Source organism: Eurosta solidaginis, chromosome 5 (assembly GCF_040869045.1).
Source record: "Eurosta solidaginis isolate ZX-2024a chromosome 5, ASM4086904v1, whole genome shotgun sequence".
NCBI lineage: Eukaryota > Metazoa > Arthropoda > Insecta > Diptera > Tephritidae > Eurosta > Eurosta solidaginis.
The window spans coordinates 265,120,995-265,135,981 of NC_090323.1; the positions used below are offsets into that span (position 1 = coordinate 265,120,995).

At 39.8% G+C, this 14,987-nt stretch overlaps 1 protein-coding gene across 4 annotated transcripts in view; it reads right to left on the reverse strand.

The window, feature by feature from the left end:
* pbl (epithelial cell transforming 2 pebble) overlaps positions 1-14,987 on the reverse strand; it is a 106,016-nt gene that overhangs the window by 62,400 nt on the left and 28,629 nt on the right. For all 4 annotated transcript variants that reach the window (XR_010953789.1, XM_067790299.1, XM_067790297.1 and 1 more), the window contains one exon: positions 6,765-6,990. Coding sequence is in view for 3 of the 4 variants with exons in the window: in XM_067790299.1 (XP_067646400.1) it covers positions 6,765-6,990 (226 nt within the window). In the remaining variant the exon portion in view is untranslated. The remainder of the gene's footprint in view (positions 1-6,764; positions 6,991-14,987) is intronic.

Here is a 14,987-nt window from a genome sequence, read left to right on the forward strand (position 1 = left end):
GAAGGCTGCAATGAATCCGCGAGATTTAGAAAAATACTCTCTAGAACCCCGCTCCTCTGGGGTATCTGAGAGATGATGGTGGGGACTGGTCGATGAGTAGCGAGGAGTCCCTAAGGCTTTTACTGGACAATCATTTTCCCGATGTCCCAGTTGCGCAGGGATCTTCGCCTGCATGGTCGGCGGTCGTTGGCCATGCAGAAGTGCCTGCCATTCCAATACGGGAAAGTCAGATAACCTGGGCTATAGGGTCGTTCAAGCCCTATAAGTCTCCGGGCCCGGATGGAATCATTCCTGCGCAGCTTCAAAGGTCTTTGGGGATTTCCTGCCGCTGGTTGGCCATCATATATACTAACTGCCTCAGGCTTAACTATATCCCGAAGTCTTGGCACACGGTTAGGGTTATTTTCATTCCGAAGGCCGGCAGAAGCTCTCATGTATCACCTAAGGATTTCAGGCCAATCAGTCTCTCGTCGTTTCTTCTTAAGACGTTTGAGCGGTTGATTGACCTGTACCTACGGGAAAGGATACCTCGGGGGTTACTGTCGGCTTCACAACATGCGTACTGCAAGGGCAGATCGACGGAAACGGCTCTCCATTCGATTGTAAAGCAAATAGAGGGGTCCCTAGAACACAAAGAGTATGCTCTGGGTGCCTTTCTAGACATCGAGGGAGCTTTTAACAATGTCTTACCGGGGTCAATCGAAAGAGCTCTGGTGGGTTTAGGAGTCGAGGCGGCTCTGGTTGAATTTATTAGCAAACTTCTATGCGGGTGAATTGTCGCAGCGGAGTGGGGAGGGGCCATAATTAAGAGGAAGGTGTGCAGGGGCACGCCACAGGGGGGTGTCCTATCTCCTCTCCTCTGGGTTGTGGTAGTCAACGAGCTTCTTGTGGAGCTGGAAGCCAATGGTTGTCGGGTGGTTGCATATGCAGATGACCTCGCTATCCTAGTCAGAGGCAAATTTCTGGGCGCCCTGCGCGATGTTCTTCAGGGCTACCTGGATACTGTGGCTAGGTGTGCTGAATCATGTGGATTGGCGGTCAACCCGGGAAAAACGGAATTGGTCCTTTTCACAAGAAGATATAAGGTGCCCGATTTCAGAACTCCCTCGATTGGAGGGGTACCGTTGGTACTTTCTGATAGGGTTAAATATTTGGGAATTGTTTTGGACAAGAAACTGTCCTGGAGACCCAATGTGGAAGATCGGGCCAGGAAGGCCGCCATTGCCTTGTACTGCTGCAGAGGAGCTATCGGAAAGAGATGGGGACTCTCGCCAAGAATAGTACACTGGATTTATGAGATGGTGGTCAAACCGATTCTGCTATATGGGGTGCTGGTCTGGTGGAAAGCACTGGACACGGCGAGCACCTCCAAAATGTTAGTGTCAGTGCAAAGGACGGCGCTGATCGGTATCAGTGGCGCTCTCAGAACAACGCCTACCTTGGCACTGAACGTCATGCTGAACATATACCCAGTAGATATTGCGGGAAAGGCGGCCGCGGCAAGGTCGTTGGTCAGGCTTCGTGATATGGGATATAGACTTTCTGACCGCGGACACTCTAGCCTTCTTACCAGTTTCGACTTCATCCCGGACAGAACGGACTACTGTATGCCGATAACAGCTCCTTATACAACCTTCACCCCAGTTATTCCAGAGAGAGAGGATTGGGGAAGAGGAATTATCTGGGGCATGGGACCGGTTAACTTGTTCACGGATGGGTCAAAGCTGGATGGAAAGGTGGGGGGGTCTTTTGTCAAGAGCTAAATTTAAGCCTCAAGTTTAAGTTGGCTGATCACTGCAGTGTATTCCAAGCGGAAATTGCTGCGATTAAGGATGCGGTGGATGGAATGCTATCCAGTGCTACCACGGTTAGGGAATTTAACATCTACTCTGATAGCCAATCGGCTATCAAGGCCTTGAGCTCAACTACAGTGCGATCGAGGGTGGTCTGGGAGTGCCTGACCTCGCTTGCGATTGCATCGAATTATTTTACAATTAAGATTATCTGGGTCCCGGGCCATAGTGATATCCCGGGTAACTGTCAAGCGGATCTCTTAGCCCGCATCGGTACAACTGAACCGGATGAAGATGGCTGTAGGGACTTCGGGATTCCGCTGGCCACCTGTGGATTGCTCCTCCATAGATGGGCCTCGAATCAGCTCAGCAAACGTTGGGCGGATACCACGTCTTGCAGGGTAGCAAGATCTTTCTGGCCGAAAGTGGATGGCAGGAGGTCTGCTGAAATAATTGGGTTCACTAAGGCTCACCTATCAATGGTCATTGGGGTTTTGACAGGGCACTGTCCCATGGGTATCCATGCGGTACGTCTCAATATACTGGAAACTCCATCCTGCTGCAGCTGTATGGAGGATGATGAGGTGGAATCACCAAATCACTTTATGCTTGATTGTCCAGCTTTTGCCAGAATTGGGCGAAAGTACTTCGGTCGCGACTCACTTGGATCTCCCGAGGATATATCCAAAGTTGAGATCGGTATCATTCGGAGCTTTATCGTTGCTACCCAACGATTCTCTAAGTAGCTGGATCTAGGTCACCGTTATTTTTGGTGTATGTGGTATCACAACGGATCTTCGTGTTGTCCAAGTGAGCTATCCTTATCAGGGCAGCTACCACCTAACCTATCCTATCCTATCCTGTCCGTCCGTCTGTCCGTTCGTCCTTCTGTCCGTCCTTGAGTAAATTTTGAGGTATCTTGATGAAATTTGGTATGTAGGTTCCTGGGCGCTCATCTCAGATCGCTATTTAAAATGAATGAAATCGGACTACAACCACGCCCACTTTTTCGATATCGAAAATTTCGAAAAACCGAAAGAGTGCGATAATTCATTACCAAAGACGGGTAAAGCGATGAAACTTGATAGGTGCGTTGACTTTATGACGCAAAACAGAAAATTAGTAAATATTTGGACAATGGGCACAAGTGGCACCGCCCACTTTTAAAAGAAGGTAATTTAAATGTTTTGCAAGCTGTAATTTGGCAGTCGTTAAAGATATCATGATGAAATTTGGCAGGCACGTAGCTCCTATTACTATTGTGCGCTTAATGAAAATTAGCAAAATCGGATGACGAACACGCCCACTTTTAAAAAAAAAATTTTTTATGTCAAATTTTAACAAAAAATTTAAAATCTTTACAGTATATATATAAGCCAACATTCAACTCCAGTAATGATATGGTGCAACCAAATACAAAAATAAAACAAAATTTCAAAATGGGCGTGGCTCCGCCCTTTTTCATTTAATTCGTCTAGAATACTTTTAAGGCCACAAGTCGAACTAAAATTTACCAATCCTTGTGAAATTTGGTGTGTGCATAGATTCTATGACGATAACTGTTTTCTGTGAAAATCGGCGAATTCGGTTAGAGCCACGCCCAGTTTTTATACACAGTCGACCGTCTGGCCTTCCGCTCGGCCGTTAACACGATAACTTGAGCCAAATCGATATATCTTAACTAAACTTAGTTCACGTACTTATCTGAACTCACTTTATCTTGGTATAAAATATGGCCGAAATCCGACTATGACCACACCACGCCCACTTTTGCGATATCGAAAATTACGAAAAATTAAAAAAATGCCATAATTCTGTACCAAATATGAAAAAAGAGACGAAACATTGTAATTGGATTGGTTTATTGACGCAAAATATAACTTTAGAAAAAACTTTCTAAAATGGGTGTGACACCTACCATATCAAGTAGAAGAAAATGAAAAAGTTCTGCAGGGCGAAATCAAAATCCCTTGGAATCTTGGAAAGAATACTGTTCATGGTATTACATATATAAATAAATTAACGGCATCGGACAGATGATGTTCTGCGTCACCCTGGTCCACATTTTGTTCGATATCTGGAAAACGCCTTCACATATACAACTACCACCACTCCCTTTTAAAACCCTCATTAATACCTTTAATTTGATACCCATATCGTACAAACACATTATAGAATCACCCCTGGTCCACCTTTATGGCGATATCTCGAAAAGGCGACCACCTATAGAACTAAGGCCCACTCCCTTTTAAAAAGACTCATTAACACCTTTCATTTTATACCCATATCGTACAAACAAAGTCTAGAGTCACCCCTGGTCCACCTTTATGGCGATATATCGAAAGGGCGTCCACCCATAGAACTAAGGCCCACTCCCTTTTAAAATACTCTTTAATACCTTCCATTTGAAACCAATGTCATACAAACACATTCCAGGGTTACCCTAGGTTCATTTTGCTAAATGGTTATTTTCCCTTATTTTGTCTCCAAAGCTCTCAGCTGAGTATGTAATGTTCGGTTACACCCGAACTTAGCCTGCCTTACTTGTTTTTTATTTATGTTATAAATTATCGCCGCCCTCTTGGCAAACACTAGACACTTCTAGGACCTATGTCTCTTGCTGCTCTTAGATATGTCAACTGTATCACTTTTAATAGCTGGAGTCTTAGCCTGGCGAGCGCTGGGCACGAACACAAAACGTACTCGACCGCTCTCTCCGGCAAACAACACTTCATACATCTCCTACCACTGACAAGGCCTAATTTAAAAGCATGTTACTCCAGAAGGTAGTCTCTAGTCAGGATACCAATATTGAGACTAAAGTCTCCTCGTTTCAAAAAAGAGTAATTTGAGTAGTCTTAAGTTGTAAGACCTGCGCATGATCTTCGACTTTTTGCAGCCCACACTTGGTCCCACGCCTTTCCTGCTTGGTCGATGGTCGATCAAGTGCAACTCTCGCCTTCTCTTAACCTCGCTTACTTTATCTAGGTCATTCGCTGGAACCCCTATGTATACTTCGTCTTATCCCGATTCTTTCCAGAGTTTGCTTACACTCTAGCACGTGTTAGATGTTATCATCTGCAAGATTATTGCCTTAGTTGCTCCTTGGCTATCAACATAAACGCGCGTGCAGTTTAAGCTAGTTTCTTCCAGTGTTTCTACTGCTTTGGTTAGGGCTACTAATACCTTAAAAACATTACAGTGAACTAGTAACTTGTAGGACCTTTTTATTGCCCGGCTTTTGAAACTATCGGTGTACACGTGTATTGCCTCGTCTGTATTTTGGCCTGGCGGTGTTGCGTCCGCAGTATCGGCCATATAGCCGAATGCCCGCTTATTCTTCCGCTTCGGCCGGCAATCCGAGGTCCCTAGCGGTGTAGTTAGGCATCATATATATCAGTGTAGCTATTTCCTTACCATGATTACGGCTCGCACTTTTCCCTCCGATTGCGCGTAGTAAACGGCAAATTCACGCGCGCTGAGCCCAGATACATGTCCTCCCGATGAGAGTAATGGCAATTGGAACAGCGCAACGTCTAACAGACCCTCCTCAAGGGTTACGAGTTCGCTCGACACCACTTTACTATTTCGCAGGTTTATTCGTAAAATTCGCTATTTGTCCCCCTCCAACAAGTTCACCATGACGTCGACGTCGCCCTCTTGCCTTGTGGTTTAAAGCTTTCGATATCCTCTTCAACCTATACCGCTTCTTGCATGTTACGAGTGCTATCAGTTCCTCTTCTGTTGGAGGTTCCTCTGTACGACTCGCAGCTGCCGACAAGCTACCTTTTCGTACCAGTTGCAGCATCGAGGGTTTCTCGCAGCAAAACTACTGAGCTACCTTCGACCTACTTATATCGCCTGACGGGGACATTCCAATCGGTCTGTTTCTATCAGTGATACGTACCCTTCTTCACTCTACATCTCCCGCCGTTCAATGACGGAGGTCATTGCTCTACTACTTTCGCTCCGAAGCATCGATTATAGCGCTTTTGTCCTTATTGGCTTGCGACTCAGTTAGTTCTCCCTCTCTCTTCCTTATTATCATAAGATCTTGAACTGTTCATCTTGGTAGTACGACCACCTACCGGACAAAGTGGGATCAGTGGTCTTATATTATGTGCGGTGAAAAGGATGATTTTGATATAAGGAGATTTTAATTTAATTTAATTTAATTTATTTGGATTAAAGTCGACACAGACTTATTTCGATTCCTTTATGCCATTACGTACTGCCATTAGCCAATGAGATTTTTACCGAAAATTATTAATTAATGGTTGTTACGGAATACTTTTAAGGAACAGCATAGATTCAGATACCATAACGTACTCCTAGATCAAAACAGAGATCAACTCAAAACTGACAAAGCAAAAGTGAAAATCGATTTTAAATAGAGAAATCATAGAAAAACCTAACATTTCGCTGATTTCACAGTATGCGAAAAATCCTCTTTTTTAAACCGGTGTACATATATTTTATATGACTGAGGACCCCTTTTACCATATGCAGTGTCATAATTTAATGGTTTTCTTTAACCAGATTACGTACTGGCGTGAATTTCCCGGGTTGTATATGTAATCAGCTGTTCTGCACAACCAACAAGGGTCGCGAGCTACAGATGACATATGGCATCAAAGAGTATGGAAATCATTGATTGAAAGACACTGGCGAACGACAAAAGCAATCAAAGCAACACCATATCATTCATAACAAATAAAATAAGTACTTATCTTCTTAAATAGGTACAAACACACATACAGATATTTAAATAGAATAATCTAAAAATATTCAATATGCAGAAATGTTTGTCATTTGAGTGTTAAGTACGCTTGTGCTAATTTAGGAATAGTCTAAATATATAAGTATGTATGTGTCAAAGCGATTTCAGGTTTTCGAAAAATTAGTCAACTAACGAGCCATTTTAAACATAAATACAAAATACAATTGCTCACAATCTGTGATATCACTTACCACTGTTTATTTTTGTGTATCGCATCGTAAATGGGACTCTCGAAATCTCTCAACACAAAATAGGTACGCCACTCATAATCACTGAGCACATCCAAACCGTTTTCTGAAGTGATGACAGGAACATTAAATGAACGTGCAGCTTCAAACGTTTCTGCATCGTCGATAATATCGCCAACAAGGCAAATCCGAAGATTCTCCGGTGAGGGTGAAGGTGAAATTGACATTTCTGTAATAAGATGAGGAGAATCAAAAATTTTACTTAGTAACTTGCTGTTCACAAATTTAAAAAAATGAAATCTATGAATAATTGTATCAGCGCATTGAAATAAATTTAAGAAACCAAGGTTTTATTGCCGATAGAATAATCCCAAGTGGCATACTTGGCTAACTACATACATATTGGATTAACAACCAGCAGTATCACAACCCATTTTCTGCTTTTACACAAGAACAAGAAAAGTATTTGTTATAAGCAGAGCAAATATCAACAACACTAACCAAATAGCGGAAACAAACGTGAATGCAGTGCTCAATTTAAAAACTTGCTAATAGTCACTTAACTGAAGCGTTATGCGAACGGGATGGTAACAGCTGATAAATCAACAAACTAAGATGTTGGTATTCTTTCAACCCCCCGCAGCTGCTAATAAAACGGACGTTTGACAGGTTCTCAAAAAATTTCACACGTGTGGGAAAAAAAAATTTTAATTTTGTACGCGTTCTCGTTTTTAATTTAGTGATTGCATGTCATGTCCCTCTTCGCCTTGTATTATTATTATGTAAGGACGGACAATATGGTTTTTGAAGAAAAAAAAGTATTTTAAGTGCTACACCTTTTTCAGTTTATATTCAGAAAGTTCCAATTCATATTCACAATTTCCATTTGATATTCACAATTAATACAATTAATATCCGGAACATTATAGGACTGAGGTCGGAGGTTTAAAGAGTAATCTGCGAGTTTATTTTCCTCCCCACACTAAAGGACCTAAAAATTTTAAAAAAAAAACATGTAAGGAAGGCTAAGTAAGGGTGTAACCGAATATTACATACACAGTTGCCAAATTACAGCTTGCAAAACTTTTAAATTACCGGTGCCACCCGCATTGCCCAAAATTTTACTAATTTTCTATTCTGAGTCATAAGGTCAACCCACCTACCAAGTTTCATCGCTTTTTCCGTCGTTGGTAATGAATTATCGCACTTTTTCGGTTTTTCGAAATTTTCGGTATCGAAAAAGTGGGGCGTGGTTATAGTCCGATTTCGTTCATTTTAAATAGTGATCTGAGATGAGTGCCCAGGAACTTACGTACCACATTGCATTAAGATACCTCAAAATTTACTCAAGTTATCGTGTTTACGGCCCCGTGAAGTTAGCACCACAAAGTGCAGCACACCAATTTTTTGTCGGAGTTCTGGGTTTATTTTGAAGAGTTCTAGAGTTCCCTAGGTTTTTTAAAAAAAAATTTGTTTGGGGTCCAGCACAGAAAAAAATTTCTGAGCCGATTTACTAATAGAAAAAGAAGTGCTCTAGAGTTCCCTAGGGGGTGCGAATATAGTTCTGCAAAACCCCTTAGGGGTCCAGCACCCCTTTTACGCAGAAAAAAAGTTCTGAACCGATTTTCTAGTAGAAAAAGAAGTACTCTAGAGTACGGAGTTTTTCAACAAAAAATGTTTGGGGTCCAGCATCCTTTTTACGCAGAAAAAAATGATTTTCTAGTAGAAAAAGAAGTGCTCTAGAGTTCTCTAGAGTTCCCTAGGGGGTGCGAACAGAGTTCTGCAACCCTAATAGGTTTTTAAAAAAAAATTTTTGGGGAGCACCCTTTTTATGCAGAAAAAAAGTACTGAACCGATTTTCTAGTAGAAAAAGAAGTGCTCTAGAGTTCCCTAGGGGGTGCGAACAGAGTTCTGCAACCCTAATAGGTTTTTAAAAAAAAATTTTTGGGGAGCACCCTTTTTATGCAGAAAAAAAGTTCTGAACCGATTTTCTAGTAGAAAAATAAGTGCTCTAGAGTTCCCTAGGGGGTGCGAATATAGTTCTGCAAAACCCATTAGGGGTTCAGCACCCCTTTTACGCAGAAAAAAGTTCTGAGTTCTGAACCGATTTTCTAGTGGAAAAAGAAGAGCTGTAGAGTTCCCTAGGGGGTGCGAAAAGAGTTCTGCAACCCTAATAGGTTTAAAAAATATATATATTTTTGGGGTCTAGCACCCTTTTTACGCAGAAAAAAAGTTCTGAACCGATTTTCTAGTAGAAAAAGAAGTGCTTTGGAGTTCTCTAGGTGGTGCGAAAAGAGTTCTGCAACCCTAATGGGTTTAAAAATAAACTTTTTAGGGTCCAGCACCCCTTTTACGCAGAAAAAAATTCTGAATCGATTTTCTAGTAGAAAAAGGATGGTTTTTGTTTTTTAAATATTTTTACGCAGAAGTGTACTTAGTAGTCACATGCAAACATCGTCTACAGTAAGAACTTTTAAACAGATACATATGACATTAAACTTATGGCATTAAAAGCTTTGGGGTATAATTAAAAAAAGCCACATGTTTCCTACTCTTCCTAATGTTGAAGTTTTGCGAAAAGCTAAACAAATGGAGTTGAACACTATGTTTGGATTTAACAGCACGAGTCCCATCGACAATTTGATCAAATTACAGCACTCCTCTCTTGCAGGAACTATCCATTTCATTAGCGCCTCTCCCTTCTCCTGTATTTATTATAGTGCAGGTTACTTTTCACAAATTCGTAGCAGAAAAAGATCCAGACTATGTACTTGTGGCAGATGCTTCTGGAGGATTCGTTTCCAAGATTGCTTTACCAGTTGAAAGACAAGTTTTTTGACACAAAAGTAACTTGCGCTTGAGCAAGTACATTTATTTGTATATTGTAAAATGCAAATTTGTATCAGATGTTGTCTTCGATACATGATGCTTCATTTTTGTCATATTTTTTCAGCAAAATTTTGCAATCAGCAGGAAAGAGACCAAAATTGTTTATAACAGATTTCAGCAAGGCGCTGTTGATTGCAGTTGCACGATCTCTCGCAAGTTGTTGCGATTTGCGAGAGTACCTGTCAATTTGTTTTAAACATCTAATATTGCATAAGACTGTAACTTTGCCCACTTGTTGTTTAAGCTTGGATGTCTGTCACTCCATTGCAATAAATGCTCGTTGGAAATGTTTGAAAACAGGGAAACCAAAAATTCGACAATTGTTCGTTAGATCTCTCGCTCACGTATATCAAATGGATGATATTGTTGAGATTGAAAGAACCATTTTATCTCTCATGGTTATTTCAATGAGTCAAAACTTTGGTTACGTTGACTCTCAACAACTGCCAGCGCAGACGCATTTGGAATGACTCAATAACTTGATCAGAGGCATGCCATAAATCGTAAACTATACGAACTAGACGATCAGAAGGACCCTCACAATAACTCAAATGAAGAAGGATGTTTCATTCCCGAAGGCTTTATAGATGTGACCAATGATTGTTCTAAGTCTTGGATATCATGGTCAAAAAAACTTTTGGATCAGGCAACAGTAATCAGTGGCACTTCGCAAAGTGATTCGGTTCTCAATGTCAATCCTTATTACGTGCCGAAAGCTGCAGAACAAATCAAAGAGCTTACATATTGGCTTCCACTTTGGACTCGAATCATGTACCCTTCCCTTGGGGTCCAAACAAAAATAAGATTGTCTTCAACAATCGATTCCGAGTTTTTCAAGTTAAAAAATCACGTGTTGCATGATCTTCCGATGAAAGTAGATAAGTTTGTTGTTCTGCATCATAAGTACTGCATGGTGAAATAAACTTTGCAGGTAGCAAAATATCGGAAGACAAGTTTCAAAAGAATGATGCTCCAACAAAATCTCCGCCGAATACCAGTGTTATTTCTTTGCGTCGAGCTCTTGCGGAAGAAGAAAAAGGTAAAGGGAAAAATTAAGAAGAAAATCCCTTGCTCCCGTCAATAGAAGATTCTGCTTCCCTCGTAGAAACTTCGTTTGGAAATTTTGATCCAGTCTTAAAAAAAATCAATCAAAAATTCGAGCTTGGTTAACGAAGAGAATTCCTTGTCACAACAATTTAGAGATTTTTCAGGATTGCAAAATAATTCCACCATTTTTGGAGACAAGCCGGATGTTTCTGTGACTGAAATTGGCCGAAATCTTATTGTAATTGACAGCCCTGATCGTGACTTTGTACAACATAAAAGGCCTTAGAGAAAAATCCTTATACGATCGCCCCCAAGTCACTTGACTTTTCCCAACATGTAGAGAGACTATTCACGAAACCAGAAAGTTTGGGCCCACTCTTTTGTTCGATTTGTCAGAAGTGAGCATGAAAGAAGCCATCTTCGAGCAACGTGTCCCATTTTATTTAGTCATTAGACAAAGAACTTGGTGTTCAGAACAAAAAGTACCGACTCGTTGGAGCAGCCCATTTTATTGATGCCGGAGAGTTAGCTGTCGGCCATTACACAGCGTTTGTCTACAATGGTGCGAATTGGTACGATTATGATGATATGAAACAAAAACGATCATTCGCTGACGAAAGACAAATAATTTTTCCTCACCTTTTATTTTATGTTGAGATGTAATTAAAGTGCAAGACTTGTCGCAATTAAATAAAATAAAATAAGTAAACAGTTTACATGTCATAAACTTTATATATCATTATTTGTTTCTTACTATCAAGGGAATTAAATCTGGTTCTAGTATCTGAATTCTAATATCTGATGTATTTTGAAACGTCTGCGGTTGCAACATTAGGATTGCAGAACTCTTTTCGCATCCCCAACGGAACTCTAGAGCACTTCTTATTCTACTAGAATAACGGTTCAGAACTTTTTTTCTGCGTAAATAGAATGTTTCTGTTTTTTTTAAACCTATTAGGGTTGCAGAACTCTTTTTGCACCCCCTAGGGAACTCTAGAGTACTTCTTCTTCTACTAGAAAATAGGCTCAGAAATTTTTTTCTGCATAAAAAGGTTGCTGTACCCTAAAAATATTTTTTTTTAAAAACCCCATTAGGGTTGCAGAACTATATTGGCACCCCCTAGGGAACTCTAGAGCACTTATTTTTCTACCGACAAATCGGCTCAGAAATTTTTTTCTGCGTAAAAAGTGTGCTGGACCCCAAAATTAAAAAAAAAAAAACCTATTAGGGTTGCAGAACTATTTTCGCACCCCCTAGGGAACTCTAGAGCACGTCTTTTTCTACTAGAAAATCGGTTCAGAACTTTTTTTCTTCGTAAAAGGGGTGCTGGACCCAAAAAATATTAAAAAAAAACCATTAGGGTGCAGAACTATATTCGCACCCCCTAGGGAACTCTAGAGCACTTCTTTTTCTACTAGAAAAACGGTTCAGAACTTTTTTCTGCGTAAAAAGGGTCCAGCCCCAAACATTTTTTTTAACCTATTAGGGTTGCAGGCTCTTTTCGCACCCCCTAGGGAACTCTAGAACTCTTCAAAATAAACCCAGAACTCCGAAAAAAATTGGTGTGCTGCATTTTGGGGTGCTAACTTCACGGGCGGGCTTACGGGCGGTGGGACGGACGGACGGACGGACATGGCTAAATGAATTTCTTTTTTCGTCCAGATCATTTTTATATATAGAAGTCTATATCTATCTCGACTAGTTTATGCCGTTACTGAGTACCGTTATGCGAACAAAATTAATATACTCTGTGAACTCTGTTCAGCTGAGTATAAAAACAGGATGTGTAGAACATTACAAATTTGGGACCAGGTCGGCCTAAGGCTCCTAGAGGCATATCGCGCCAATCTATTGTACTATTCCACACATTTTAAAATAAAACTTCGTTTACATGTTTAAATCAAACGATGTTCGATTTGTCAGAAGTGAGCATGAAAGAAGCCATCTTCGAGCAACGTGTCCCATTTTATTTAAAGTCATTAGACAAAGACCTTGGTGTTCAGAACAAAAAGTACCGACTCGTTGGAGCAGCCCATTTTATTGATGCCGGAGAGTTAGCTGTCGGCCATTACACAGCGTTTGTCTACAATGGTGCGAATTGGTACGATTATGATGATATGAAACAAAAACGATCATTCGCTGACGAAAGACAAATAATTTTTCCTCACCTTTTATTTTATGTTGAGACGTAATTAAAGTGCAAGACTTGTCGCAATTAAATTAAATAAAATAAGTAAACAGTTTACATGTCATAAATTTTATATATCATTATTTGTTTCTTACTATCAAGGGAATTAAATCTGATTCTAGTATCTGAATTCTAATATCTGATGTATTTTGAAACGTCTGCGGTTGCAACATTAGGATTGCAGAACTCTTTTCGCGTCCCCAAGGGAACTCTAAAGCACTTCTTATTCTACTAGAAAAACGGTTCAGAACTTTTTTTCTGCGTAAAAAGGGTGCTGGACCCAAAAAAATGTTTCTGTTTTTTTTTTTAACCTATTAGGGTTGCAGAACTCTTTTTGCACGCCCTAGGGAACTCTAGAGCACTTCTTTTTCTACTAGAAAATAGGCTCAGAAATTTTTTTCTGCATAAAAAGGTTGCTGTACCCTAAAAATATTTTTTTTTAAAAACCCCATTAGGGTTGCAGAACTATATTGGCACCCCCTAGGGAACTCTAGAGCACTTATTTTTCTACCGAAAAATCGGCTCAGAAATTTTTTTCTGCGTAAAAAGGGTGCTGGACCCCAAAATTAAAAAAAAAACCTATTGGGGTTGCAGAACTATTTTCGCACCCCCTAGGGAACTCTAGAGCACGTCTTTTTCTACTAGAAAATCGGTTCAGAACTTTTTTTCTGCGTAAAAGGGGTGCTGGACCCAAAAAATATTAAAAAAAAAACCATTAGGGTGCAGAACTATATTCGCACCCCCTAGGAACTCTAGAGCACTTCTTTTTCTACTAGAAAAACGGTTCAGAACTTTTTTTCTGCGTAAAAAGGGTCCAGCCCCAAAAAATTTTTTTTAACCTATTAGGGTTGCAGGCTCTTTTCGCACCCCCTAGGGAACTCTAGAACTCTTCAAAATAAACCCAGAACTCCGAAAAAAAATTGGTGTGCTGCATTTTGGTGTGCTAACTTCACGGGCGGGCTTACGGGCGGTGGGACGGACGGACGGACGGACATGGCTAAATGAATTTCTTTTTTCGTCCAGATCATTTTTATATATAGAAGTCTATATCTATCTCGACTAGTTTATGCCGTTACTGAGTACCGTTATGCGAACAAAATTAATATACTCTGTGAACTCTGTTCAGCTGAGTATAAAAACAGGATGTGTAGAACATTACAAATTTGGGACCAGGTCGGCCTAAGGCTCCTAGAGGCATATCGCGCCAATCTATTGTACTATTCCACACATTTTAAAATAAAACTTCGTTTACATGTTTAAATCAAACGGACAACAATTTAAGTAAAAACTGAATTGGTATTAAAGTTACCCCAAAAAGTTGAAAAATATTTCAGCAAATTTTATATTTACATAGAAAAAAAAATTTCAGGGGTGAGTACCATGAGCAAAATTTCACAAAGAAAAAAGTACAGGAAAATTGAAATATAATTCCGACACAAATCGATGAAATATTTGTTAAGATGATTTTTTTTTGTAAATGTGTTAAATAACTAAAAAATTGCAATGAATATCAAACTGGTTTTAATTATGTGATAAAATAAAATGTTTTGAATTCAAACCTGAATATATTGAAATTTAAACCAAAAAGGTTAAAATTGAAACTCCATATATTCAAATTGAGCATATTCAGGTTTAAATTTAAAACTTGATTGAAGTTTAAAAACATAAAGTTTAAAATTAAAACCAAATTTTTAAGCTCAAACTTTTAACCGTATAGAGAATAAAAACTCAAAAACCCACAAGGCATATTAAAGTCATCACAAAGGTACTATGGGTCAAAAGCGGTTAGATGGTTGGTTTGTGGCAGCTCCCGAAACTTGATTAGTGTTTTGAACGCAAAAGACACTTATGCTGTCAGCGATCTTCAGGCATAATAAAATGTACCCTAAATTTTTCTTCGGTAAATGGACTACACTCTTAATAATGAAAACAAATTCCAAGTACGTATATAAGACATGTTTTTAGAAAAACTTCATTGTTTTGAGGAAGAAACTCCTATGGCGAAAAATCATTTCTGTTTTGGAGAAAAAAACTGTTTTTAATGTACGATTAAAGCAGACGACCTTGCAAAGGCAGGGGCTCTACTGGATTCAAAAACCTC